A 23,280-nucleotide genomic window follows, 5' to 3' on the forward strand; every position below is an offset into this window, starting at 1 on the left:
GCCAATAGTGTGCTATGATTTGCTTCTAATTTACATAGAAACAAAATAAGTCATATTATGTTTCACATAGAAACATAATAAGTCATATTAAGTCATAATTCATAGAAACATAAGTCATATTATGTTTATATGTGAAACATAATAAGTCATATTAAGTCATAATTCATAGAAACATAAGTCATATTATGTTTCTATGAATAACTGGAAGCAGAAACGTGCCTATTTTTTGAAACCGCAATAAATAAATAAATAAAAAATAAAAATAAATAAAATTTTCATCTATATTCATGTTTGCAGCTAGTCGGATACCTAAAAAAAATTGGCAGTGACCCGCGACCTTTATCATATTTTGATAAGGACATATCCCAATTTTTATTAAGATAAGACAAAAAAATATGAATTTGAATAAAAAGTCATCGAACATTCATTCATTCTATTGTTGGGATGTGAGTTTATTTATCTTTTATGGATTTGCTACATAAAAGCACCTTTAAAATTTAATCTAGTGCGAAGTGAATATAAAAGCGAATAAAAAAATATGACCAAAAATACTTATTAGTATCCAATATTTTATTAGCAATAAAATCAGTACACAAAAGTGTAGAAAAAAACAAGCAAGATATGGTTTGTGCCCACATCTACACACACAAAAAAATCGAGTACAAAATTTTTAAAAAAATTCACACTTTGAAAATACATTAAAACATAACAAGCACATATTATTGCACAGAAAATATATTTTCAACCTTTTAATGCACTATATTGCACTGTGATCTCTCACAAAAATACTGTGATTGTCTCTACATAAAAATATTCGCACTTACTTACTACTTGTTAAATATTTTCATTAATAATTTCTAACAAGTTTCAGATTATTATTATTTTTTTTGCGTAAACAGCAATAAAAATATTTTTCATTAGTCAATGCACTATTCCGTCGAAGATATAGTTGAAATAATATATATTTAACTTATGACTAGGATGTACACATTGTCAATAATAATTTACTATTATATAACAAATGCATTAAATAAAGCTAAGCGCGTAATAATAAATAATAAATATAAGCAAATAAAGCGAACCTTGAATAAAAACATCTAATTTGGCAATAAATAGAATTTTTTTCTTATAATGTACCTACAGATAAATATTTGCAAAAACTACTTTCTTGTATAGCTTTTGACTCACTAACATTGTACACTTATAGACACCCTTATATCTGCTAAAAAGAAGCAAATAGTATTTCAGACTATGCATTCAGCATAAGGCAGAAATCTCATAAGTAATTGGCACAATAAGGCACAACTTTGGTCCACTTTTAAAAGAGATCACTTCACAATATCAGACGTTTGCCTACAACTACAGACCCAGTATAATGATTTTTAAAAAATTAATGAAATATTCACCTCTTATCTTTCGCGTTTTGGAAAGAACGTATCAAAACAGAATTTAATATAAAACATTCATATAGCAAGAAAGAGATCACACACACAGTTGACATAGCTAAAATTCTACTACTGGAGTGTTGATTCGTGGCTCAAACACAAATTCTCTCGTTTTTGCTCTATAGCTAATCGAATATTTATAAAATCAGACTATATAGAGTAAATAAATGTTTAAAAAGTTGATTTTTATGACAACAATTGGTTAAAAACAACTGAATGTCTCCGAGAGTGTGAGGCATAACAAGTGATATAACAAATACAGCAAAATCTTTTTTTTTCTTTCAAATATTTCAGCATAAAGTACAAACAGTAAAAACTTTAACGTTACAAAAACAAGGAATAAATCTTTGGGTTTTTTTTCTCTATAAACTGTTCTTATAAAAATATCTTCAGTGTAAACATAAATGCTTTCTTTGGTATAAAGTCACTTCACCATTCTTTCCCTTATGCACCATTTCTTTCTAAGTCATATTAAAAACAAGTAAAAATTACCATAAATCAATACTTATTCTGAGTAGAAATACAAGATCAAGGGGGGGGGATAAACAGATTTACGTTATCTAAGTTATAATGCATTTGTAACTTTCAAATTTATTAAAAAATTATTAAGAACAAAAATTGCAAATTTATATTCATTTAAAGTATTTTTGCGAAAAAGTTTACAAAAAATGTCGATATTGAATACTTTGGGCAATGAATTTTAGAAATAATTATGGACCAGTCCTCAGAAATAAAATGAGGAATCTGTATAACTGTAGGTAATAAAAATATCTTCTCAACTTTCCAATATTGTTTCAGTCGTTTCACCTTCACCAATTCTTTGATTTTTCCTTTCACAGTCAAAAGTCTCGGAAACATAATAAACTTTCAAACATTGCACCAACATATCTGTAGAAAAGTTTCGATGAATTGTATTGCACTTGGATTGACTTTTAAGCTCAGTATGATACCAATTTAATTATTTAAAACGATTTTTGGTTTCGAAGACCGAGGACAACGAGTTCCAACTCTGTATTTATGGATTCAAGCATGCTCTGTAGAAGAGGATACAGCCATACTATCCTCATCCTGTGGAATCATTTCAATAATGCCTTATTAGGTGGGCAACAGAAATACAGCCTTTTCGCTTAAAATGGATGATTCAATTTACTCCAACTTTTCACTATCCGACTAGTATGGCAGCGTTCCTATCCACAAATATCGAGGAAGGATTCTTGCGATCTCCGTTCACTTCTTTGGCAGTTGCCAAGTCTAATATGACTCCGGAGTCATTTCCATGGTCTTGTTGTTGTTGTCTGTGGACTCTCATACAGGAAGACTCTTCGTGCTTGTAGAGATAGCTCTTCAAGGCAAAAGCCTTACCACATCGTTGGCACACATAAGGCTTACTACTGGAGTGCGTTTGAATATGTGCCCTCAGGTTTGACTTGTCAGCAAAAGCTTTTCGACACACGGGGCAGGAAAATGGTTTTTCTCCAGTATGTGTTCGGATATGGCCTTGCAATAACCAGGGTCTGCTGAAGCACTTTCCGCAGTATGGACATTGACAACCTTGACTGTGTGTCCTCACGTGCATGCTGTAGGCCGGCATGGACACGTACACCTTGTCACAGTGTGGACACTTTCTGGCCTTCTTATCCGTGACGCTGCGATGGGTTTGACGATGTCTGGCAAGGTTGCTGGACGTGCTGTAACGCTTGCCACACTCCGTACATATGTGTGAGTCCTGTTGTTGGAAAGTGGGGGAATTTCTACTTGTAGAGCATGGACTGCTGTTTGGTGAATGACTGATGATAGCTGAAGTTGGCTGGTGTTGCATCAACTGACGAATGACAGTCACCAGAGCTGATGTCGTAGTTTGGCAGGGACGGAAGACACTACATGGTGTGGTTGAGGTAACCTGGAGATTGTTGAATGTTTGTGGAGGAGAAGGAGAAGATGTGTGGTCCATTTGATTGAATACCTAAACGAAACGTTAAAAAGTTAACTTTTATCTTTAATTGTAAACATACATATACATTCATAAAAATAAAGATTTACACTTCGTAAAATATCTGTTCTTTAATAGATTTAATACAAAAAGATTAAAAAATTTTAAATGTTTAATTATTAATTAATTAATTTTAAAATGTATAAGTTTAAAAAAAATCAGAGTTAGTTATTTTCTGTGCGCATGATTATTTAATAGGTTTCAAGTGTGAGAATTATACCAGGAAAAAAAGAGTCTCAGTATTGAGCGAAAAAATAAACTTTTTCTCATTTTTCAATAAATTTGTCGAAAGAAGATACTTATGTTATACAGAAAATTTCATGACCTTTCTAGCAGATAAAAAAAAATGATTCCTTTATTATTCACTTTACTCTAAACTTATATTCTTTTATTAGTTTTATCAATGTGCGATTTAAAACTATAAATATTGTTTGAGATTAGACCGTGCCATTTTTAATTTTCACAGAATTATACGAGCTTCTTGGTACTGGCACTTTACTTCCCTGATTTCCACACTGTTCTATTATGAGGAGATCTGATCAAAAATGGAGTTAATATTCTCCAATTTGATGGGATAGACAATGGCCAACCAAAAATTCGTTCTAAAATTTACCTCCTTACATTGACTTCACCTCTTTAGAGATACTGATCAGAGAAAATAAATTTTAAAAAATAGGTCTTCTATTTTTTTAACTGAATTCTACTGAAAATTATCATTAGAATATATCGAATATATGTACAAAGCAGTATTTTCTGTAATATTAGCTTTATTAAATTTCGAAAATTGAATTTTCATTCAAATAATTATAAACAAATGAATTATTTTATTTCACTTACCGTGATTCCCATCGGTGATTTATCGTCCGAAGGACTTTGTTGTCTAGATCTGGATTCATGAGCCGGCGAGTGGGGGCTGGTCGGCTTGAGATTGTCGAATCCTATGGAATCGGTTTCGCTGTCACAGCTAGGCGAACGGAAGATCAACGACCCCTCAGCAGTTGATACCCGTCTCTCTGGGCTGGATTCTGAAAAGAAGAAAATAAAACTGTTATCACATGCCCGGAACCAAGTAAACGATATTTGTCTGCTTGGGGATTCGTTTCCCTGTGTGAAGGCCAAAAGGGTACGCAGTGGTGTCGAGAGATGTACGAATTTTCCCAAAGATTTGTAAATTGTGGCAGTGGTTGGGATGTTAAGAGGTGGTGGTTGTTTGTTAGACACTCTTATGTTTTATAAGATAAGATTTTAAGATAAGCAATTCAGATAAGGGGGTCTTTTTCTGAATCTGATGTTGTTCTTGGGTTCATTTTAGACACAATCTTTTCCTCCTCTTGGTATTGAAGGAATGAAATAGTATTGTTCAAGGTATATGGTATATGATACGCCCCTCCCCCGACTCGCTCTCAGGGGCTATGCAAAAGTAAGTTAGTCCTGACGTATGATATCATTTTTTCCGTTCCTTTTTCATTTTGGCTTTACTATTTCATCTGCAATGCATTGTAAATGAAGTCGCATTAAATTGTCTTAAAATGCGTCATAAAATTAAAAATGCATTTTAAGAATTTTAAATTCTTGTTTAAACGATTTTATTGGAGCTGCACCCTGAGCTGATTTTGGCGGCATCGGTGAGTGAATATAAGAAGGCAGATTTAATCTGCCTTCTTATATCTCACTCTGTTCAATCAAGATTTTTATAATTTTACATAATAGTAAATTTTAATAATTAAAATTATTTTGTTCTTCTCAAATACATAACTCCCTTACGGGAAGAAAAATAATGTTTCGAAAAAAAAAAAAAAGTTGAAATTTAAAGATAAATCTTATAGAGTTCGTTATATGACGTAGTTTTTCTAATTTTAGAATTTTCCCGCTAACTGAAAGTGTTATTTGTTTTTGGAAATAAGTCAGTTTGTATCATATTGTTTGCATCTTGTTTTGAAATTCATATTTAATTTCTTAAATAGAGTAAAGCACCGTTTGTACGTTTCTTGCCTTTGTATGTCGTTTCATCATAATCTCGATATAACGAAACAAAGCTCCGATTACACGTTGTTTTCGGTTTGAAGAAAACTGGAATCACCGGAGGGAAAATATTATTTTTGAGAAGCCTGACCACTGTGATGCCAATATCATGGAATTATTCACGATGAATTAATTGAAGACAAAAACACTTATTCAAGCGAAAGTGAAAGATAATGTAAAGTAGTCATCCCATCTTGCTTTAAAAATGCAGTGGACTCTTTTGAAAAACATGGGATCAAATTGTGTATGAAAGGACTAGAGAAAAAAGAAGCAACGAATTTAATTCGATTTGTAATTTTGTATTTACAGATCAGACAATTAGAACAGGGCGATTCAAGATTTTTTTAAAGAATTAAATACAGCATTAAGCCTATTTACATGTGCATAAATGTATAAAATACGAAATGTGAATTTGTACTCAAGATATACAATTAGGGAATGATTTTCCTTATTTTCCGGATTAGTTTTTAATTTAAAAATTTATATTATCATTTTCAGTATAATACAGGAACTATCTTGAAAAACTTTAAAAATTATTGCTTTAAAATAATTTTGCATAAGTGATATTAATAATTAAAGCCGTTTATTAAAATTTCATTTATTCTTCGTCATAAAGACATCCGTTGAAAGATGTATAAACAGTATTTTGTTGTATTTATTTGGAAAATGGTAAAAGCATGACACATTTTTAAAAATAAATATCCTTTTAATGAATATTTCTTCGAGTGAAAGAAATAATTTCTTACACTATTTGCATTTGCAAAAATTTAATACCCAACTCAGTGATGCACACAAATATGCATAAAAATTTTTTAATAAGTAAATTATTCATTTGTGATGAATAATGCTACTAATAGATAAAGTTAAATGCAATAATCTAAACTAGAATGCTTTTGTTACATGTCTAACGGTTGGAATATGATGGAAGAAATCCGAAATAATGTAATATGGATGTAACGTACCCTATACGGGATGAGGGTCGTAGTGACAGACATTGAGATTAGAGAAAGAAAATATTACGGGTTCGAGACCAGATTATTTCAATCATCCGCTGTGTATAGGAGTCTGTAGTTTTAGCCTTTTGCGTTCGGCAAACTGACCATCATAGATTGGTAACCATTGACACTTACCTAGTGATTCTTTGTCCATACCACGTATTGGAAGACTATCTCTAATATCCTGTCATTTCTGTAGCAGTACCAACGTTTATAACAATACAAAAATTCCACTGCTATAACAATATGAGAATGCCGTCACTGCGATGGTACGATCGCAAAGTGTTGATCCTTGATGGATCCATAAATCAGACCTACTCTAATTTGTAAAATATGAGAGTGCGCAGGAAGGGATGAGCACTCGGATGTTGTCCTTGTTATCTGACCACGTTTTAAAATTACTATGTCCAAAATAACTCTTATATATACATATATAGATTCAAAGCAAAAAGATATTTTAACTTGAACAAATCGGCAAAACCCAAGACAAAAGTTAGTCTTGGGGCCAGACTAACTAGTAAGACCTGTTTGAACTAAACGCTATCAAAAATCATAATCATTAAAACCGTAAAACGATGAGGATTAGCTCACAAAATGAAGGATAAACCGTTTTCATCATCCCCCCAACCCTCTTTCCTACTTACTCACCCTCATCTAATCTGTAACCAACCTCGGGGTCGTGGGGTACAGGGGAAAAAAATCATAGAGAAATTACTTTTCAGAAAGTAGAAAAAGAATGCTTGTAACATCGTAGCAGAAAAAGCCGGTGTTTCTCTATCAATCTATCAACCGCTAACTCTTTACCACACACGTCTGTGGGGGTCACCACCGGAGGGGTCAAATACACTGCCCATGCATCAACGGGGTTGTCAGTCGAAGCGAGGGGGGACGGAGGACTTGAGAGAAAGTTTTTCTTTTCTGACAGAGAGAGTCTTGTTTTGATCCGATCGCGACCGATGGAGAGAATCATGGGAAAGTTTAGTGGGATGAACACTTTTATGGCATCGTTTTCTCGCCTTTTCGGTCAGTATTCGAAACTCGTCTCTTTTTCTTTTTTTGGGAAAAAAAAAAAAAAAAAAAAATGAAGATTCTGTTACAAGTGATAGTGGGGTTTTGGTAAATAGCCGTAGAAAATGATAGCCAGTGAAAAAAAAGCTGCAAAAAGGTTCCGAAATTTCTGAGAAAGACAATATTATTATTCTGAGGTTTGCTTTTTTCTTAAGAATATATTTTTTAAATAAGCATCTTTATTGGGAATTCCGAGCAATGGTTGATGAGTTGAGTTAGATGGATTATTTCCGGAGGCCATAGCAAGTATAATTCTAAGGAAACATATTTTTTGCTTCGGTTTTATAGATGAGTGATGAACTGAAGTGATATGAACAGCAAGGGAATATATACTAATTTTTGAAATATTCCACAAATTATTAATGGAATCAATTCTGGTGATACTTCAGTCACATGTGTAAATGCGCATGCTACCTGATATAACTATAGAAAGTCATTCTTTTTTTCTCTTGCAAGGTCTTTAAATACAGGCTGGTGCATATAACGAAAGTAAGGTATGATATCATCTACAAAATCAGCATTATTCGCTAATCAATTTATTCTTCACAAGCCGTCTTTGGCGACCAGTTGATTCGCCGGAATTAATAATAGTTGAAAATTGCAGTTATATATTTAATATAAATGCCTTCCTCAATAAAATATCTATATAGTCATATAATTCCCTTATTTTCTATCTATACCTTTATATATTAATTATATTAAAAAAAAGAACAGCAGTGGTTTAAAAGGGATGTACTTTAAAATAATTATCATTGCTTGATTCTGAAGTTACACAATTGTGAAGATGAAATATAATGGACTGAAGTTTCACTTCAATAGTGAAATATATTATTGTAAAATAGTCTTAAAAGATTTTTTTAAGGAGATACAAAAATTATAAGGAAAAATGTATTAAATATAATATATAAAGGGAAAAATATACAATAAAATTTATTAATATATTATTAAAATATATTTATATCAAGACAAGATAATTTCTAGATTTTAACAAGATGTAAAAATCTTTTTTACATCATCTTAATACGGCAATATTTTCGGAAGTTATCATAGAAAAATGACAATATTTCATTTGTTTTTTAATAAACTAAAATTCTAATTAAAATTTCAAAAATAAATTAGTTCTATGATTCACATTTTTACACTCCAAAACATATAAGTGCGAAATTTGGTACCTTTACGTCCAACGACCGGACTTGCAGAGTGCCAACATCCAATCGTACATTCATCTTTATCAGTAGTAAAAATGAAGATTAAGTGCAATCGATATAATAGGATATAATTATTTTTTTCGTTTCTGAACATTCAAAATGATCAAAAATCGGCAACTAGACCTTCCTTAAGGGCATATAAATTTCGGCCACTAGCGATTCCAAAGAACGGCAGCATCGTTGATACTCGAAGTACAACAATGCAATCTAAGATATGCTATTTGAAAAAATAATGCGTAAATCAAGCAATATCCATTGCGAAAATGATATCTAATGCGACATTGACTTAACATTTTATTCACTTTTAAAATCTATTATAATTAATTTAAAAGAACTTAGTTTATTTAATTTTCAATGAAATTTATTTTTATATGAAATTTATTCGTAATTTTCAATGAATAATTTTCAATGAAATTTATTCGAATAATTTTCAATGAAATTTATTCGTATCACTTAGTGAATACGAATGGAGAAGTGAAAATGTGATGTCATCTTTGTAAAGAAAGATATTTCAAGGATTAATCAGAAATATTACTAATTTGAATTTCAAAAATTCGTTATGAATCGTTAATTCGTTCTCAAAAAAGCTAATTCTGGTGCTTTATAAATGTTATTTCGATAATAGTTGCCTTTTAAGAAAAACACAGTACTACCCTGAGTTTGCATTTTTCAAAGCAATGCAGTAATAACTGGAAGGAAAGTGGAAATAAAAGAAAACCACTTACCGTAATTTCTCGCTAATTTAAAGGGCACAAGAAAAATTTCTGGTAAACGGGGGAAAGCTTTAATTATGGGAATGTAAATACGAGAAAAAATTGCATTTAATTTCCCAAATAATTGGTTCTAACTCAAAGCATATGAACAGTATAATTTAATTAATCCATTCTTTACTATTTTGAAAAAGCAAATCACAATACAATAAGAAAGCAAAGAAGTAAAATTTAATTCCTCCCCTAATTCTGGTTGAACTTCCAGTCCCAAAAGCAACTGACGCCAAACTATCTTTTATCCCATACTCAGGTGGTAGCCGTCTCTTTTAAATGGAGGCCCATCAAAACCCATAATAATCTGCGATAAAGCCACCGTTCTCGGATTCAAAACCTTACCAACCACAACGAGCACTATCTGGGTGGAGTACTTGAGAGGTCTAATCGCACCCTAATGTAAAAACATGCGAAAGCTTAAGAGATTGTCGCCAGACGCATCTTGTTCGCGGGCCGGCCGGCTTGTTGGTGCTTTTGTTCGGCTATCTGCTAGATGAATCCGGTGCTTTGCCTCTTATCCGAGGACCACAAAAGTGGGTGACGCGATCTTGAAGGCAGTCGTCATTCTGTCTAGTTAAGGATTGGGGTTTTTCTTAAAGTTTTGTTGGAGAAGAATGGTAGAAATATGTATTAAAGTGTGTACAATAAAATAAAAATCCATTAATCAGATTTTTAAATTCATGAATGCTCGAGGTGGAGTTGGAAAAAGTAAGTCTTAAAAAGTATTATCATATTATGTAGTAAAAAAATTAAATTGGCATTTTTTGAAATTTTTATGTTTTGAGACCTCGTTTTTCACTACATCATTTTCCGCTACATAATATTGGTTGCAGAATTGAAATAAATTCTGCAATTTCAATTTGATTGGAAATTAAACAATTAATTAATGACAATTAAAAATAAATTCAATTTAAAAAAGCTTTTCAATAAATGTTAATGGTTAAGTCAGAAATATAATGGTTGTTATTATTATTTCTTGAAAACATTGAAAAATTTGCTTAAGAAAAAAAAGAAGTCTATGAAATTTTTTCATTTCTCAGTTTTGTAAACCTATATAGAATCTAATTCCGATGAATATAATAAACTAGAAAATAAGAAAAAAATTACTATTACAGTATTTAACATATTTTATTCACATAAAGAAATTAAGCTTTGCATTTTTAACTTTATATCTTTGATCATGGAAAGATTAAACAAAATTCCAATTCTAATTCTAAAAACATACTATTTATAGAATAATTTTAATGGAACAATACGAATTCTGCTTGTATCTGCAAATAAGAATTTCTAAGAGCCTAGTGGGCATTTATTTAAAGATCCCCAAAAATATATTAAAACAATGGACGGAGGACATTAAAAAAAATTCAAAACTGATATATTTGGTCGAAACAGTACTTCATGAGTAACACGTTCTTTTTATTAAAGTATCTGTAATTTCATAGTTCGAATCACCTTTTCACAAGTAGTTTAATCAAATTTGAACATTATCTACATGAAATTAAATGCATTCTCTTTGTATTTATTATTCTCATTACATTAATTTGATTTGGTGAAACATTAACGTGAATTTTATTGAATGAAATTGTCTCAAAAGAAAAAAAAATCCAATAAAACTTATGATCTATAATAAACAGAGTAAAAAGCAATGTAGTACCAAACGAAATCGATAGTAATAAAGACGATAAAAATAAAAATAGTATTGACATATAATCCTTTTTTCTTATTAATACATTTTTTACAAAAAAAATAAAAATAAATGAAGATTTTACAGATATATCTCAAATTCTAAACAAAGATAAGAGAGGAATAAATGGTTTGGTATCAAGATTAGTCACAATTATAATCAGCTGCGGAGTCAGAAACGTAATTATCATTCATTCTTATTCGTGTAAGGGAATCCGATTGATCATCATTCTCCGCGCTGTACAATTCTGTACATAGAATCCTTTTTTTTTTTTCCTTATAAATATATTTTTACAATATATATATATATATATATATATATATATATATATATATATATATATATATATATATATATATATATATATATATATATATATATATATATATATATATATATATATATATATACATATATATATATATATATATATATATATATATAAATATAAGTTAAATTCTAAACAAAGATCAGAGAGTAAAAAATCGTTTGTAGTTTTGGTATCAAGCTTAGTCACAATGACAATGTCTGCGGAGTCAGACATGTAATTATCACTCATTCTAAATATTCGTGTAAGGGAATCCGATTGATCATCATTCTCCGCTCTGGACTAAAATTAGCTCCACCTCATTATGAAACAAATGAGTCTTACTTTTGATTTTCTTAATGACTCCTTTGACATTGTCACTGAAGTTCTTGAACAAAACAAAAATAACTCCATATTGTAGGAAGATGATTTTTTCTCTTTGAATTTGAGTTCATCCTTTAACTAAGCTCAAGTTAATTGCTCGGTTGATACATACGTTAATAAAAATTTAATATTAGTTAACATATTGTTGATTTATAGGTCGTGTAAAGCAGCTGCCAAGTCGTTGATTTCGAATCATAGATTCGAAGATCTGCAAGATATGAAAGTTTTCTCATAATAGCTTTCAATTTATTTCAAATTGCATGGTAAAATGGTTACCAATAAAGAAATACTAACTGGCAATATCAGAATTTTCAAAAATCAAAAGTGCACAAAAAATAAAGCAGAACTCATTTGGAAAAAAAAATTGTCACTATCTTTACAGCATTTAAGGATAAAAAATAAAATTGCCGTTATCTTTACAGTATTTAAGAGAAACTGTGAAAAAGAGATAGATGGACAATGCATGGAAAGATGAGAATGATTCCTTAAAAGATATCCAGTGAATGAAATAAGCTAATCTTAACCCAATGTAAAAGAAACAAACTCCTTTTTTCAGAATGTTCTTAATTATAATGGTTGATGATTCGCATTTCAAAAAATTCCACTTTAAAAATAAACAATAAGGAGTAATATGAAGAGAAATAACTAAAAAAATGGCGCAATAAATTGTGGAGTCAGACACCTTATTGATCACACATTTTTAAATATTTGTGTTAGGGAATCCGTTGGGTCATCATTCTCCACAGCTGCGGATTTTATTAGTTCTGAAGTTCAGTGGAACATAGCATTATCTATAAGATGATACTAAAGGATTTGCTGTTGTTCAAGTCGACCGAAGAAAATTCTTCCCTATGAGAAATATTAAACACTATGAAATGTAAGGTTATTTCAAATTTGAAAATAATCTTAGATGTGCTACAGTACGAAAGTAGTCAGGCTGCTCAGTAGTCACACATTCTTTGGTTTTCGTGTAAGCATCCATTGAATCATCATTCTCCACAAGTGCATTTCTTACTAGTATCATAATGGATACCCAACAAATATTTATACAAACAAATTTTTTTTTATAATCATCCAGCTCCCCTTTATTAGACGAATGTATAATGGAATGACTTTTAATTTTGGTTTTCAACATTAAAGGGAGGGAAAATACGAATGTTAACTAAAAATATCACAATATGACAGTGGATTCAGGCTGCTCAGTAGTCACACATTCTTTGGTTTTCGTGTAAGCATCCATTAAATCACCATTTTCCACAAGTGCATTTCTTACTAGTATCATAATGGATACTCAACAAATATTTATACAATTTTTTTTTATAATCATCAAACTCCCTTTATTAGACGAATGTATAATGGAATGACTTTTAATTTTGGTTTTCAACATTAAAGGGAGGGAAAATACGAATATTAACTAGAAATATCACAAGATGACAGTGGATTCAGGCTGCTCAGTAGTCACACATTCTTTGGTTTTCGTGTAAGCATCCATTAAATCATCATTCTCCACTATTATGACTGTTATTTGTGAGATATTTAATTGGACCCACCGTCATCTATAACAAAGCTTAATTAATTTTGAAACATATTGCAGAATATTTTTATCAACGAGGAACATAACATGGTATGGAACGGTGCCACGATGTGAATGTGTCACAATAGTGTTGGAGTCAGGCTGCTCAGTAGTCACACATTTTTTGGTTTTCGTGTAAGCATCCATTAAATCATCATTCTCCACTATTATGACTGTTATTTGTGAGATATTTAATTGGACCCACCGTCATCTATAACAAAGCTTAATTAATTTTGAAACATATTGCAGAATATTTTTATCAACGAGGAACATAACATGGTATGGAACGGTGCCACGATGTGAATGTGTCACAATAGTGTTGGAGTCAGGCTGCTCAGTAGTCACACATTTTTTTTTCGTGTAAACGAATCCGTTAAGTCATCATTCTCCACGCCTGCGACATACACCGGTTGCCTGTTTTTCTAAAGGAGATGGAAAGTACTAAACATTTCCATCTACATTTTTCAATATTTATGTTTCTCAAAAAAATAATTAAAAAAAAAATTTAGGAATATAATTTGAAATATAATAGAGAGAGAAAAATGTATTATTCTCTTTTTGGATTGGGTTATTTTTATCCAAATCTTATTAGTCAGATAAATATTCAGTATACATTTCTAACATGTATATGACTTACAAGACATGACATTTAGAAACAGACAAGAGAATAATCTCAACAGAACAATATCAGGTGAAGTTCCAGAATAAAAAAAGAAAGTTTAAAAGTGAGGTTTATTGTCTCTATAGTGATTGCCAATGATTCGAATTTTTGTTTTTTATTCTAGGCTGCTAATGGCTTTCATTACTGAAGTTTCAATTTATCACCGCTGCTTTTCACGATTAAATTAATTATGGATTAAATTAATCTTGGATGCGATTCGATGAGCTTCATTTTACTAAATTCTTTTATTTTGAGTCATTTTTTTTTCAGGAAGTATAAACTGTTCATATTTAGTAAAAGGTTTATTTTGAAGTTTCCTTATATTCCAAGCATAGATAGTACCTCATATCTATTATTATTTACGATTTAAGATAAATGATACTCTTCATATTTATACTAAAGTGTTTGCAAAATATTAGGCAAAGTCCATTATGATTTTAATAAAACATTTATTAACAAAACAATTCTAAGAAGAGATGCTTTATAAATTTCTATAGAATATTTATTATATTAATTTATAAACTTTTATAGAATGAAAAGAAATTTTTCTTTATCTCCGCTGCAAAATAAATTCTATGATTTCTTTCATCTAAGAGGAAACATTTTGGGGTAATCTCAATTACATATAAATAGACAAATCGAGGTAGTCAAGCTTTGTCTTATAATAAATAAATAAAGGTTTATTAAATATATGCTATGTTTGTAAAGTTTTAATTTATTAATTTTTAAAAAATCTTTTGTAAAATAAAGATGGCATTTTCCATTTTTTATGCTCACTAAAAAACAATGAAAGATTTTAATAGTAGCACTTTCTGACAATGCTTTCGAGATCCGAAAATCCATATACCAGACTCTAATTGCGGGCATTGCAGTAATATGGTCGAGGAATGAATGACTTTTACGCCAATAATTTGTCGCTCTAACCAACTATAGTTCACGTTTCTGCGGCGGATTTCTCAATGAAAAAATAAAAACTTCTCTTCAATATTTTATATAAAGTCAGTTTGGGAAATATAGATCGTGTTAGTAAAAAGATTCTTCTTTTTGTTCGGTAATTTCGGCTCTAAAATTTAAATATTGGATCGCCTGATCGAAGCTTCACATAGCATTTTCTCTGCCATTTATAAGATTAGCCACTAAAATTTTATTTCTAAATATCGAGAAAAGGTGAAAACTGAAAAAAATTGTTTACTTTTTACACTAATACTGTCTTTTTCTTTTTTTTTATTTCCTACAATCGACAATCAGATTTTATATGCGAAAGTAGAATTTAAAATGAAATCTATATTTAATTAAAAGTAAAATTAATTTTAAATTCTTGGAATTTTTCTGATAACTATTATAGAAGACGTTGATTGTATTGATTAAAAGTAGTGAATCGGAAATATTTCAATGGCATTAATTCTGATATTAAATTCATGATAAATGTTAGAAATGTATACAAATAAATAATTTTAGTTGTTAAATATACTAATTAAATAATATAAAAACATTTAGAATATTCATTATAAGATTGAACAATATAGTAAAAGAGTAAAATTATATCGGAGGGTGTTTAAAAAGATAAGTATTTCAAAGCTTGAATACATTGTACTGAGCAGTTCAGGGAATAAGCTAGGCATGAAAACTGCAATTTACTGAGATTAGAAGCATAAAACAATAGATTTAAGCATAAATTAAATTTAAAATATAGGCAATGAAATATATATAAAAGAGATTTATTTCTTGGATAATATTAAGATTTGTCGAAATACTATTTCTTCTTTATTTAAAATTGTTATGTTTCATTAGTAAAACACATTAATCATTTTTCAAATTATAACATTAATTTTAGTAAAGCTTAACATACACATATCAAATTATACAATGTATGGTCTTAAAATATCACTACTGCATGACATACAGATAATTGTATGTTTATTCCTTTTAATACAAAATGGAGTTGCAAAAAATTATTTGTAAAATTACAATTTAACAAAAAGAAAAAAAATGTTATCATAGATTATTTAATGTCGTATTTCATCGAATTTGATCATTTTATATTATTTAAAATGCTTTTATAAATAATTTAATAATAATTTTATACTATCCTTTTTATGTCCGCATGAAATGATTAATAGAGTAAAATCTGATTAATGAATGCTGTCTAGAGCCTATATTTACCACATTACATCATTTTCTGTCGTCATGTGATACGATAATTTGAATTCCTTCAAAGATGCATTATGTTCGCAGGCAAATGATTAATGTTCTATTTCTGGCAAGAAATATCGCAATGCCATTTTAAAATTTTTAATGTCTTATATTTTTATGAAGTCATTCTTGTTTGTTTTATTTTACATTTTATTACAATTATTAAAGAATAAATTACTATTTCTTAAAACAAAAAAGTTTGTTCTTAAATACAACAATATTTTAAACTGGGAAATTCCAGATAAGAGCAGTAATCCTTTTGTTAGCTTTAGACATAACAATTAAAAAGTATTTAACATTTTATAAGCACCAATTTAATATTCTTGAGATGCTTTAGAACTTCTTTGATATTTTAAATAGAACGCTGAAAAATAATTTTTTGCTTAAAGAAAATCATTTTTACATCCAAATTTTATACAATTTGGTATTCCAATGGCAATCATATTGATTGTTCATATAATCCATTGTGGAAAAAAAGAAAAAGAAATTTAAAATGTTATATAAATTCTGGATCTTAAGTTTGATATTTGCTTTAGAGTTTATATATACCATTTTCAATACCGTTTCAATATAAACAAAGTATATGTCCTTAGCAATAGATTCATTTTATAATTAACAAGTATAATTTCAATATGCTTTTAAGATATGAATGAATTATTTATTAAATTCATTTTTACAAAATAAGTTTTTTCAAACAAATTTAAACAACGAAAGTTTTGTGTTTTAATAAGGATAATGTAGATGTTTTTTCAAAGCTTGTGGGACTGATAAATGAATTATTAATTACTTCAGATGTCTAACAAAAGATTATAGTAAATATTTTGAACGTTTTTTCTACCTAGTACATCATACAAAACAATGTATAATGGGAAATATATATATATATATATTTTAGAAAATTAAATTTTGAAATAAGAGAAGTCATTTTTACAAAACCAACAATTATATTTTTGAGAAAAATTAAGTAAATTTTAAATAATATTATGTTTTATTCGCATAATAAAATTCTCTAAAAGGATTTTTAAAAAAAAGAAGAAAATTATATTCTCAGAAGAAAAAAAAAATAATGGGATAGAAATTGAAATTAATATCAAGAATCCTTTTCACTAGCATAAAAACTGATTATTATCTGAGAAATTTAATACAAATATTTCAAAATTATTATCGTTCTTAAAGAACATATATTGTAAAAACAGTATTATTAAAACTATCTTAGAATAATTCGTTCTTTTAATGGTACTATTTTAGAATTATATTCTTTTTTTACAAGTAGGTAAAATTGATTTAATCACAGCACAGGAGCAAATTGTGTTTGCTTATTTTTCAAACTAAAACAATATTCTTCAAATTAAATTAAATAAATTACAAATAAAAATCCTATCTTACCTCTGGACTGTTGATTATCTTCATAATCCACCGCAGAGTTGTACCTTTTATTAGTGATTAAAAATGCTCGAGGCATATTTGATTATTTTAATGTCTATCACAGTAACCTTACACTGTCCACTCCAAAGTCACACTTTGACCTAAGTCCAAACTTTCAGAAGATCAACATAGGATCCGTATCGAACCCAGGACTGAGCGAGCGATGAACAGGACCACTTGACTGTGGAGAAGAACACAAGACAGTGACTTGACTTTTTAACAAACTCCGATGAGGATGATGCTAAGAGGGGGTGGGGAGTTTGGGGTTGTTGCGCCACGTGGGTTTGGTCTGAGGGGGTCCGCTTCCGGTTAAGTGAAGATGGTCCTCCCCCTTTCTTCCTAGGTTACGTTTTCCCGTGCACTTTGCTCTCTAGCGTCTTTTTTTTTTTTTTTTTTTTTTTCTTACTTTATTTTCTTACTTTCGAAAAGACACTGTCCTTGAGATCTTTTATTACAGGACAGAAGTTCTATGCAGTGGTCCCAACAGTTCTTTCATTTAACACATGAGCGGGATAGTGTATCTCAACAAGTGGTGGTAGCGCTTTTTTTACTTTTTTATTCTCTCATTTTCTTTTTCTCTCTCCTGTTGGAGTTTTATCTTTTCTTTGATTTTTTTTTTTCAAATCAGTATCTGCGGCGAGGTCCGATGAGTGAAATGATTACAAATAAGCATTAGAATGCTTGACAGGAAATTCTCATAAAATGCTCGTAAAGTCCAAACGATTTTTTCTCCTGTCTACCTGTTTTGATTAGAGTACAAACAGAAATAAATTTATAGTTCAAAAACGATGTGCGATTATAAGCGATGACTCGTTATTGTTTTTGCAAGGAAAAAAAGAGGGCTAAGGAATAAAATCTTGTAAATAATAAAACTCTGCTGATAATTCTAAATATTTCATAAAAAACATTAAAATCTTTGAAAATAAAATTATTACGCTAAATGGAGTTCTAAAATGATGCCGATTATGCAAGTGGTTATAAAATGCTAAATAAATGATAAATGTTGCCAATTTTAAAAACCGTAACTTTCGGTTATTTTATCATTTAACTTCAAATGATTAGGCAGAAAATAATAAATTAATATTAGAGCGAGACGTATTATTGACGTATTTTAAATGTTTAAAAAAAATTATTTTATGTTTTACTTGCTAACGGACTATAAACTGTAATATAGAATTTACAAATCTCTCATCTAAACTTTAAATTAGCAGAAAAAAATGTAAATATTTCAAACAAAATAAAATCGTTTGTTAAAAAAAAAAATAGCTTTTACTAGTATTTATTGCGAGCAAAGTAAACGATAACTGTTTTAAAAAATGAAACGATTTTTAAAATCTTCTGGGAATATATTTTCCAAATAATATTAATAAAATTCCTAATTATACGTTAGCTCCTTATTTCTAGAATAAATTTATATCTTTTTAAACTTTTTAGCAACGAATACAGAAGATAAAAATCAAAATTAACGCAAGAATTATTCAGAAACATTAGATTAATTCGTACTGTTCTTCCGTATTTGTTCGAAATTTTGTTCCATTCCAATTAAATCCACAACGAATCGAACACAAGTTCCTAATTCTTTTGTTCACTTCTTAGCTCTCTCGGGGGCCACGTTTGAGATAGTGTATCTTTTTGGAAAAGCAGCGAGAGGTGGAATAGGAAGAGGTAGTGATGTCATAGAGGGGATGGTGTGGAAGAGGAAAGAGATTCTGAGACGCTGAAGGATGCAAATATCCACCATGAGGATCTATAGGTTTCCTTGGGATGCGGGCCAACATACGTCCACGTGCGTTGGAAGGCGGAGGCAACGTGCCAGATAGACCAATGGCGTTGGAGGTTTAAACCTAAAGGTATAAAAATAACTCTCGCTGGTGGGTTTCGACATCTGGTCCTCGCGAAGCGCGTGGCATCCTCACCGTATGATCTTTCATCATCCGAATCGTCTTGTCTCCCTCCCCCCTTCCCCTTTTTTTCTCTTTGGGAGTTCAGTAACTGCATCTGTGGTTGTAAAGGAAGAAGCAAAGATGGCATCACCCCCTCTCTAAATTTGGGGATTAATGCCATGACGTTTGGGGTAAAAAGGTATTTTTGACCATGTTCGGAAATGGTCCGTTGCGTGTGGATCGAGCGTGCGTAATGGGTGCCCATAATTCAAGGCCCTCACGACCTGTCGTGCGTCGACAGTGAATTATGAAGTCTCGTTTAGAGGATGAAAGAAAGTCGTAATGAAATAGAAATAAATAAATTTGGAATAATTTCATGCAGATCACCGCTTACCACGCTGCTTTTTTCCATGATTCAAAATATATATTAAATCTGGTCATATTTGAAAAATTAATAAAAATTATAAAATTTTGATAAATTTAAATTTTAAAGCATGCATATGGCATGTCTTTATTCTTAAAAGTAGACAGTGAAAACAGAAAAAATAAAATAACAAAAGGCAATTCAGTAATTTCAGAGATTGAATGTATGCAATTTTTTTAAAAAATCTACTCATTAGAATATTTATTAATAAAGGCTATCATCTCTTAATACCAAGAAGTGAAGTTAATAGATGTCAAAAAAAAATCTTGCAATTGTATGCAAATGACAATGCGTAATGGTTTATTTCTATTAAAACTCTATAGTGAAATAAGTAAATAGGTTGAATTATTGCATATTATCTGAGTAAAGATTAAAAATATCTATAATATTTTTAAATTTAGATGTTTCTCAAGATTTCTTCTTTAATGCAACGATTAAAAAACGATTGGAAGTATTGATAGAGAAAAATATATTTATTTACCTTTATTTTCAATTTAAGATGTGTATCTTTCATATTTTAGAACAAATTCAAAGTTTGGATTAAACTAGAAGTTTAAAATCAAATCATACTCCCTAGATAAATATCGAATGGAAAACGATTTTATTTTGAAATCCATTCTTAATTTGCCAAAGAAAACAGAATTAACACAATATAACGTATTCTATAACGTATAACGTATGCTATATATTTTTGAGTCCATTTCGCCATTTTGAACAAGCCGTAATTAATGTTTTCGAATAATATAATAAATGAAGATTTTATTTGTTGTTCAAAGAATGTGATAAATATTATCTAATAATAAAGGATATAAAAATTCTTTAAAATTACTCCAATTTCTTATTAGCTCAGATGATTCTAATTCTAAAAATTAATAGAAAACAAAGAGCCGTTTTGCTTCTATGAATCGTATTAAGTTAAAAATGGATTTTCTGAAATCTAGGCAATCTATTCATTCAAATTTTTGGAAAACTTATTGTCTTATTAATGATGATTTTTAACCAAAATAATTATTGAGATTTTGTGGAACAAAAATTGTTGATGCAATTGCAGTTTATCACCAATACTTTCTCCTAAAAGAATACTTGTAAAAAAAAAAAAAAAACCTTTATTTAGGTTTAAAAGTTGAAAACATTTCTATTGCAATTCTTTGATTGGCAAATGGAACTATCACGAAGAAATTTTAGCAGCATAATAGAAATAATCCCAATTAAAATCATACTTTAAATGTTAAGGTAATCGAATTCGAAATCACAGCTCTTTTCAAACGCATGCACATCTGCAACGATAGAATTTTCAGACAGGTCCTTGGCCTCTTAAGAGAAGTGAGAATTCGACTCAACAAAATAAAGTTTAAAAGAAATAAAAGCAAATACTCTGTTTAAGCAGACAGTACCTCGTTTTGTTTTTCATTCAGATGGGCCAAATCCAAGGCAGGTGGATCTTTTCGAATTTTCTATTATTAACTTTCGCGATGGCGAGTTGCATATTTTTTTAAAGCTAAGTGGCGTTTTTGAAATATAAATGCCTAGTAAGAATTTTCTTGTTAGAAAGACGAATTTTATTTTTTCTTTCTTAAAGAAATACTTAACGAAGCAAATGTAGCTGCTTCTATATCATCATTAAGAATTTACTTGATATCTTTTTTTAAAGAAAAAGTATGTTAAAAATTAATGCTGCTTTTAATTGTTTAAAAATAGTCTCAGATTTTATTAAAAATAATAAATAAATAAAAAGATAATAAAAATCTATAATTTACAGTTAGCTCGAACGCACGTGGAAAAAAATAAATACAATTAAAGTGCAATAAAAACTTCAAACTATAGATAAATCTTAATAAATAATTGTAATGCCACTTAACTTTCTGTAATGTTTAATATTCCAAGATTAAAAATCTTTGAATTCCCAAACCGATGAAAACTACGGCGTATAGGTAATAAACTAACTAAGCCGTAATGATAAAATAAATAAAAAAAATTAATGGTGACTGTTTGAATTCGTTCTTAGTTATCATGCAGATGTTCTGCCAGAATACTTACGCGAACTTTGGACACAGAAGATGACAGCTGGATGAAATGTATTAGTTTATTTGTAAAAGAACAATTTTAAAAACATTAAATTCGGTTTTATAATACTTATTGAGACGGGGGAAGAGACAATCTAGAAAATATTATTCACCGATTCATTCAGCAGCTGAGGAATGCCTTGACTTAGTATAGAACTATTTGAAGTTTTTAATTAAAAGCTTCAAATTTAATGCTCTTAAGTTAGTTATTTAAAGAAATTAACAGAAGAAAGAAAATGTTCTGTCCAAATTAAATTTTGATGAATAGCATGGTTAATTTATTAAATTCTACTACATTTTGGTGACATTGGAAAGCAGTTTTTGGAACTCCAAAGCACTGTCTGGTAATTGCTAAAAAATTCTCAGATATTGCTTTTAGAGAGATTAATTACCTTATTAATCTTTATAAGCAAAAATAATCAAGAAATAATTTTTTTCAAAATAATTAATTAAATTATTTAACTAGCAAATTTTTAATTTACTTTAATTTGTGTGTATGTTGGCACTCTACAGGTCAGATTATTTGGTTTGGAGTTATAAAACTTGATGTATATATTCTTTAGAGACTGGGAATTGCACATCAGAGTGATTTTAAAAAATTAATTCGAATTTTAATTCATAAAACAGTAAGTTTGGCTGTTTACCACAATAACATCGAAAATATTTTTGCATAAAATTAAATTTTACTTCATTTCTAAATTTTATAAATTATCTTTGTAATAATACCATTTCAATAAATGTGCAAATTTTTCAGCAAAAAATTCAGCAATTTTTTTTAAAATATTGCTTTAAAAAATCCACTAAGATTGCATTGTTCCCTGAAATTTAAACCGTTTTCATTGTTTCATCAAATGTTTAATCGAATAATTTTCTTCCATTAAACATTTGATGTTGTAACTTAAAGAAGAAAGATGCAATTTCTATATCGTTTACAAGATCAGTAATCGAATAATTTTCTTCCATTAAACATTTGATGTTGTAACTTAAAGAAGAAAGATGCAATTTCTATATCGTTTACAAGATCAGTTAGAAAGTTCAGTTACAATATCGTGAAATTTAGAAGAGAGATGAATTGATATTTAAATTTTTAATAATGCTATGATGTCATGGAACTGATCTCCATTAGAAAGGTTCATGTTCACAATAAATAAAAGGCAAATAAGACAATGAAAGAATCTTTTTTTATTATAT

General features: G+C 29.4%; 1 protein-coding gene across 1 annotated transcript; it reads right to left on the reverse strand.

Annotated features, from left to right (window-relative positions):
- Window positions 1-605: 605 nt before the first annotated feature.
- On the reverse strand, window positions 606-18,645 carry LOC129965781 (zinc finger protein 629-like). Its single transcript, XM_056079958.1, has 3 exons — window positions 17,681-18,645; window positions 4,273-4,460; window positions 606-3,408 (listed from the first exon to the last, which is right to left on the reverse strand). Exons 1-3 carry the CDS (start codon window positions 17,754-17,756, stop codon window positions 2,608-2,610), a joined length of 1,065 nt encoding a protein of 354 aa, XP_055935933.1. The 5' UTR covers window positions 17,757-18,645; the 3' UTR covers window positions 606-2,607.
- Between the last annotated feature and the right edge of the window lie 4,635 nt (window positions 18,646-23,280).

This window comes from Argiope bruennichi, chromosome 4 (genome assembly GCF_947563725.1).
Source record: "Argiope bruennichi chromosome 4, qqArgBrue1.1, whole genome shotgun sequence".
Taxonomy (NCBI): domain Eukaryota; kingdom Metazoa; phylum Arthropoda; class Arachnida; order Araneae; family Araneidae; genus Argiope; species Argiope bruennichi.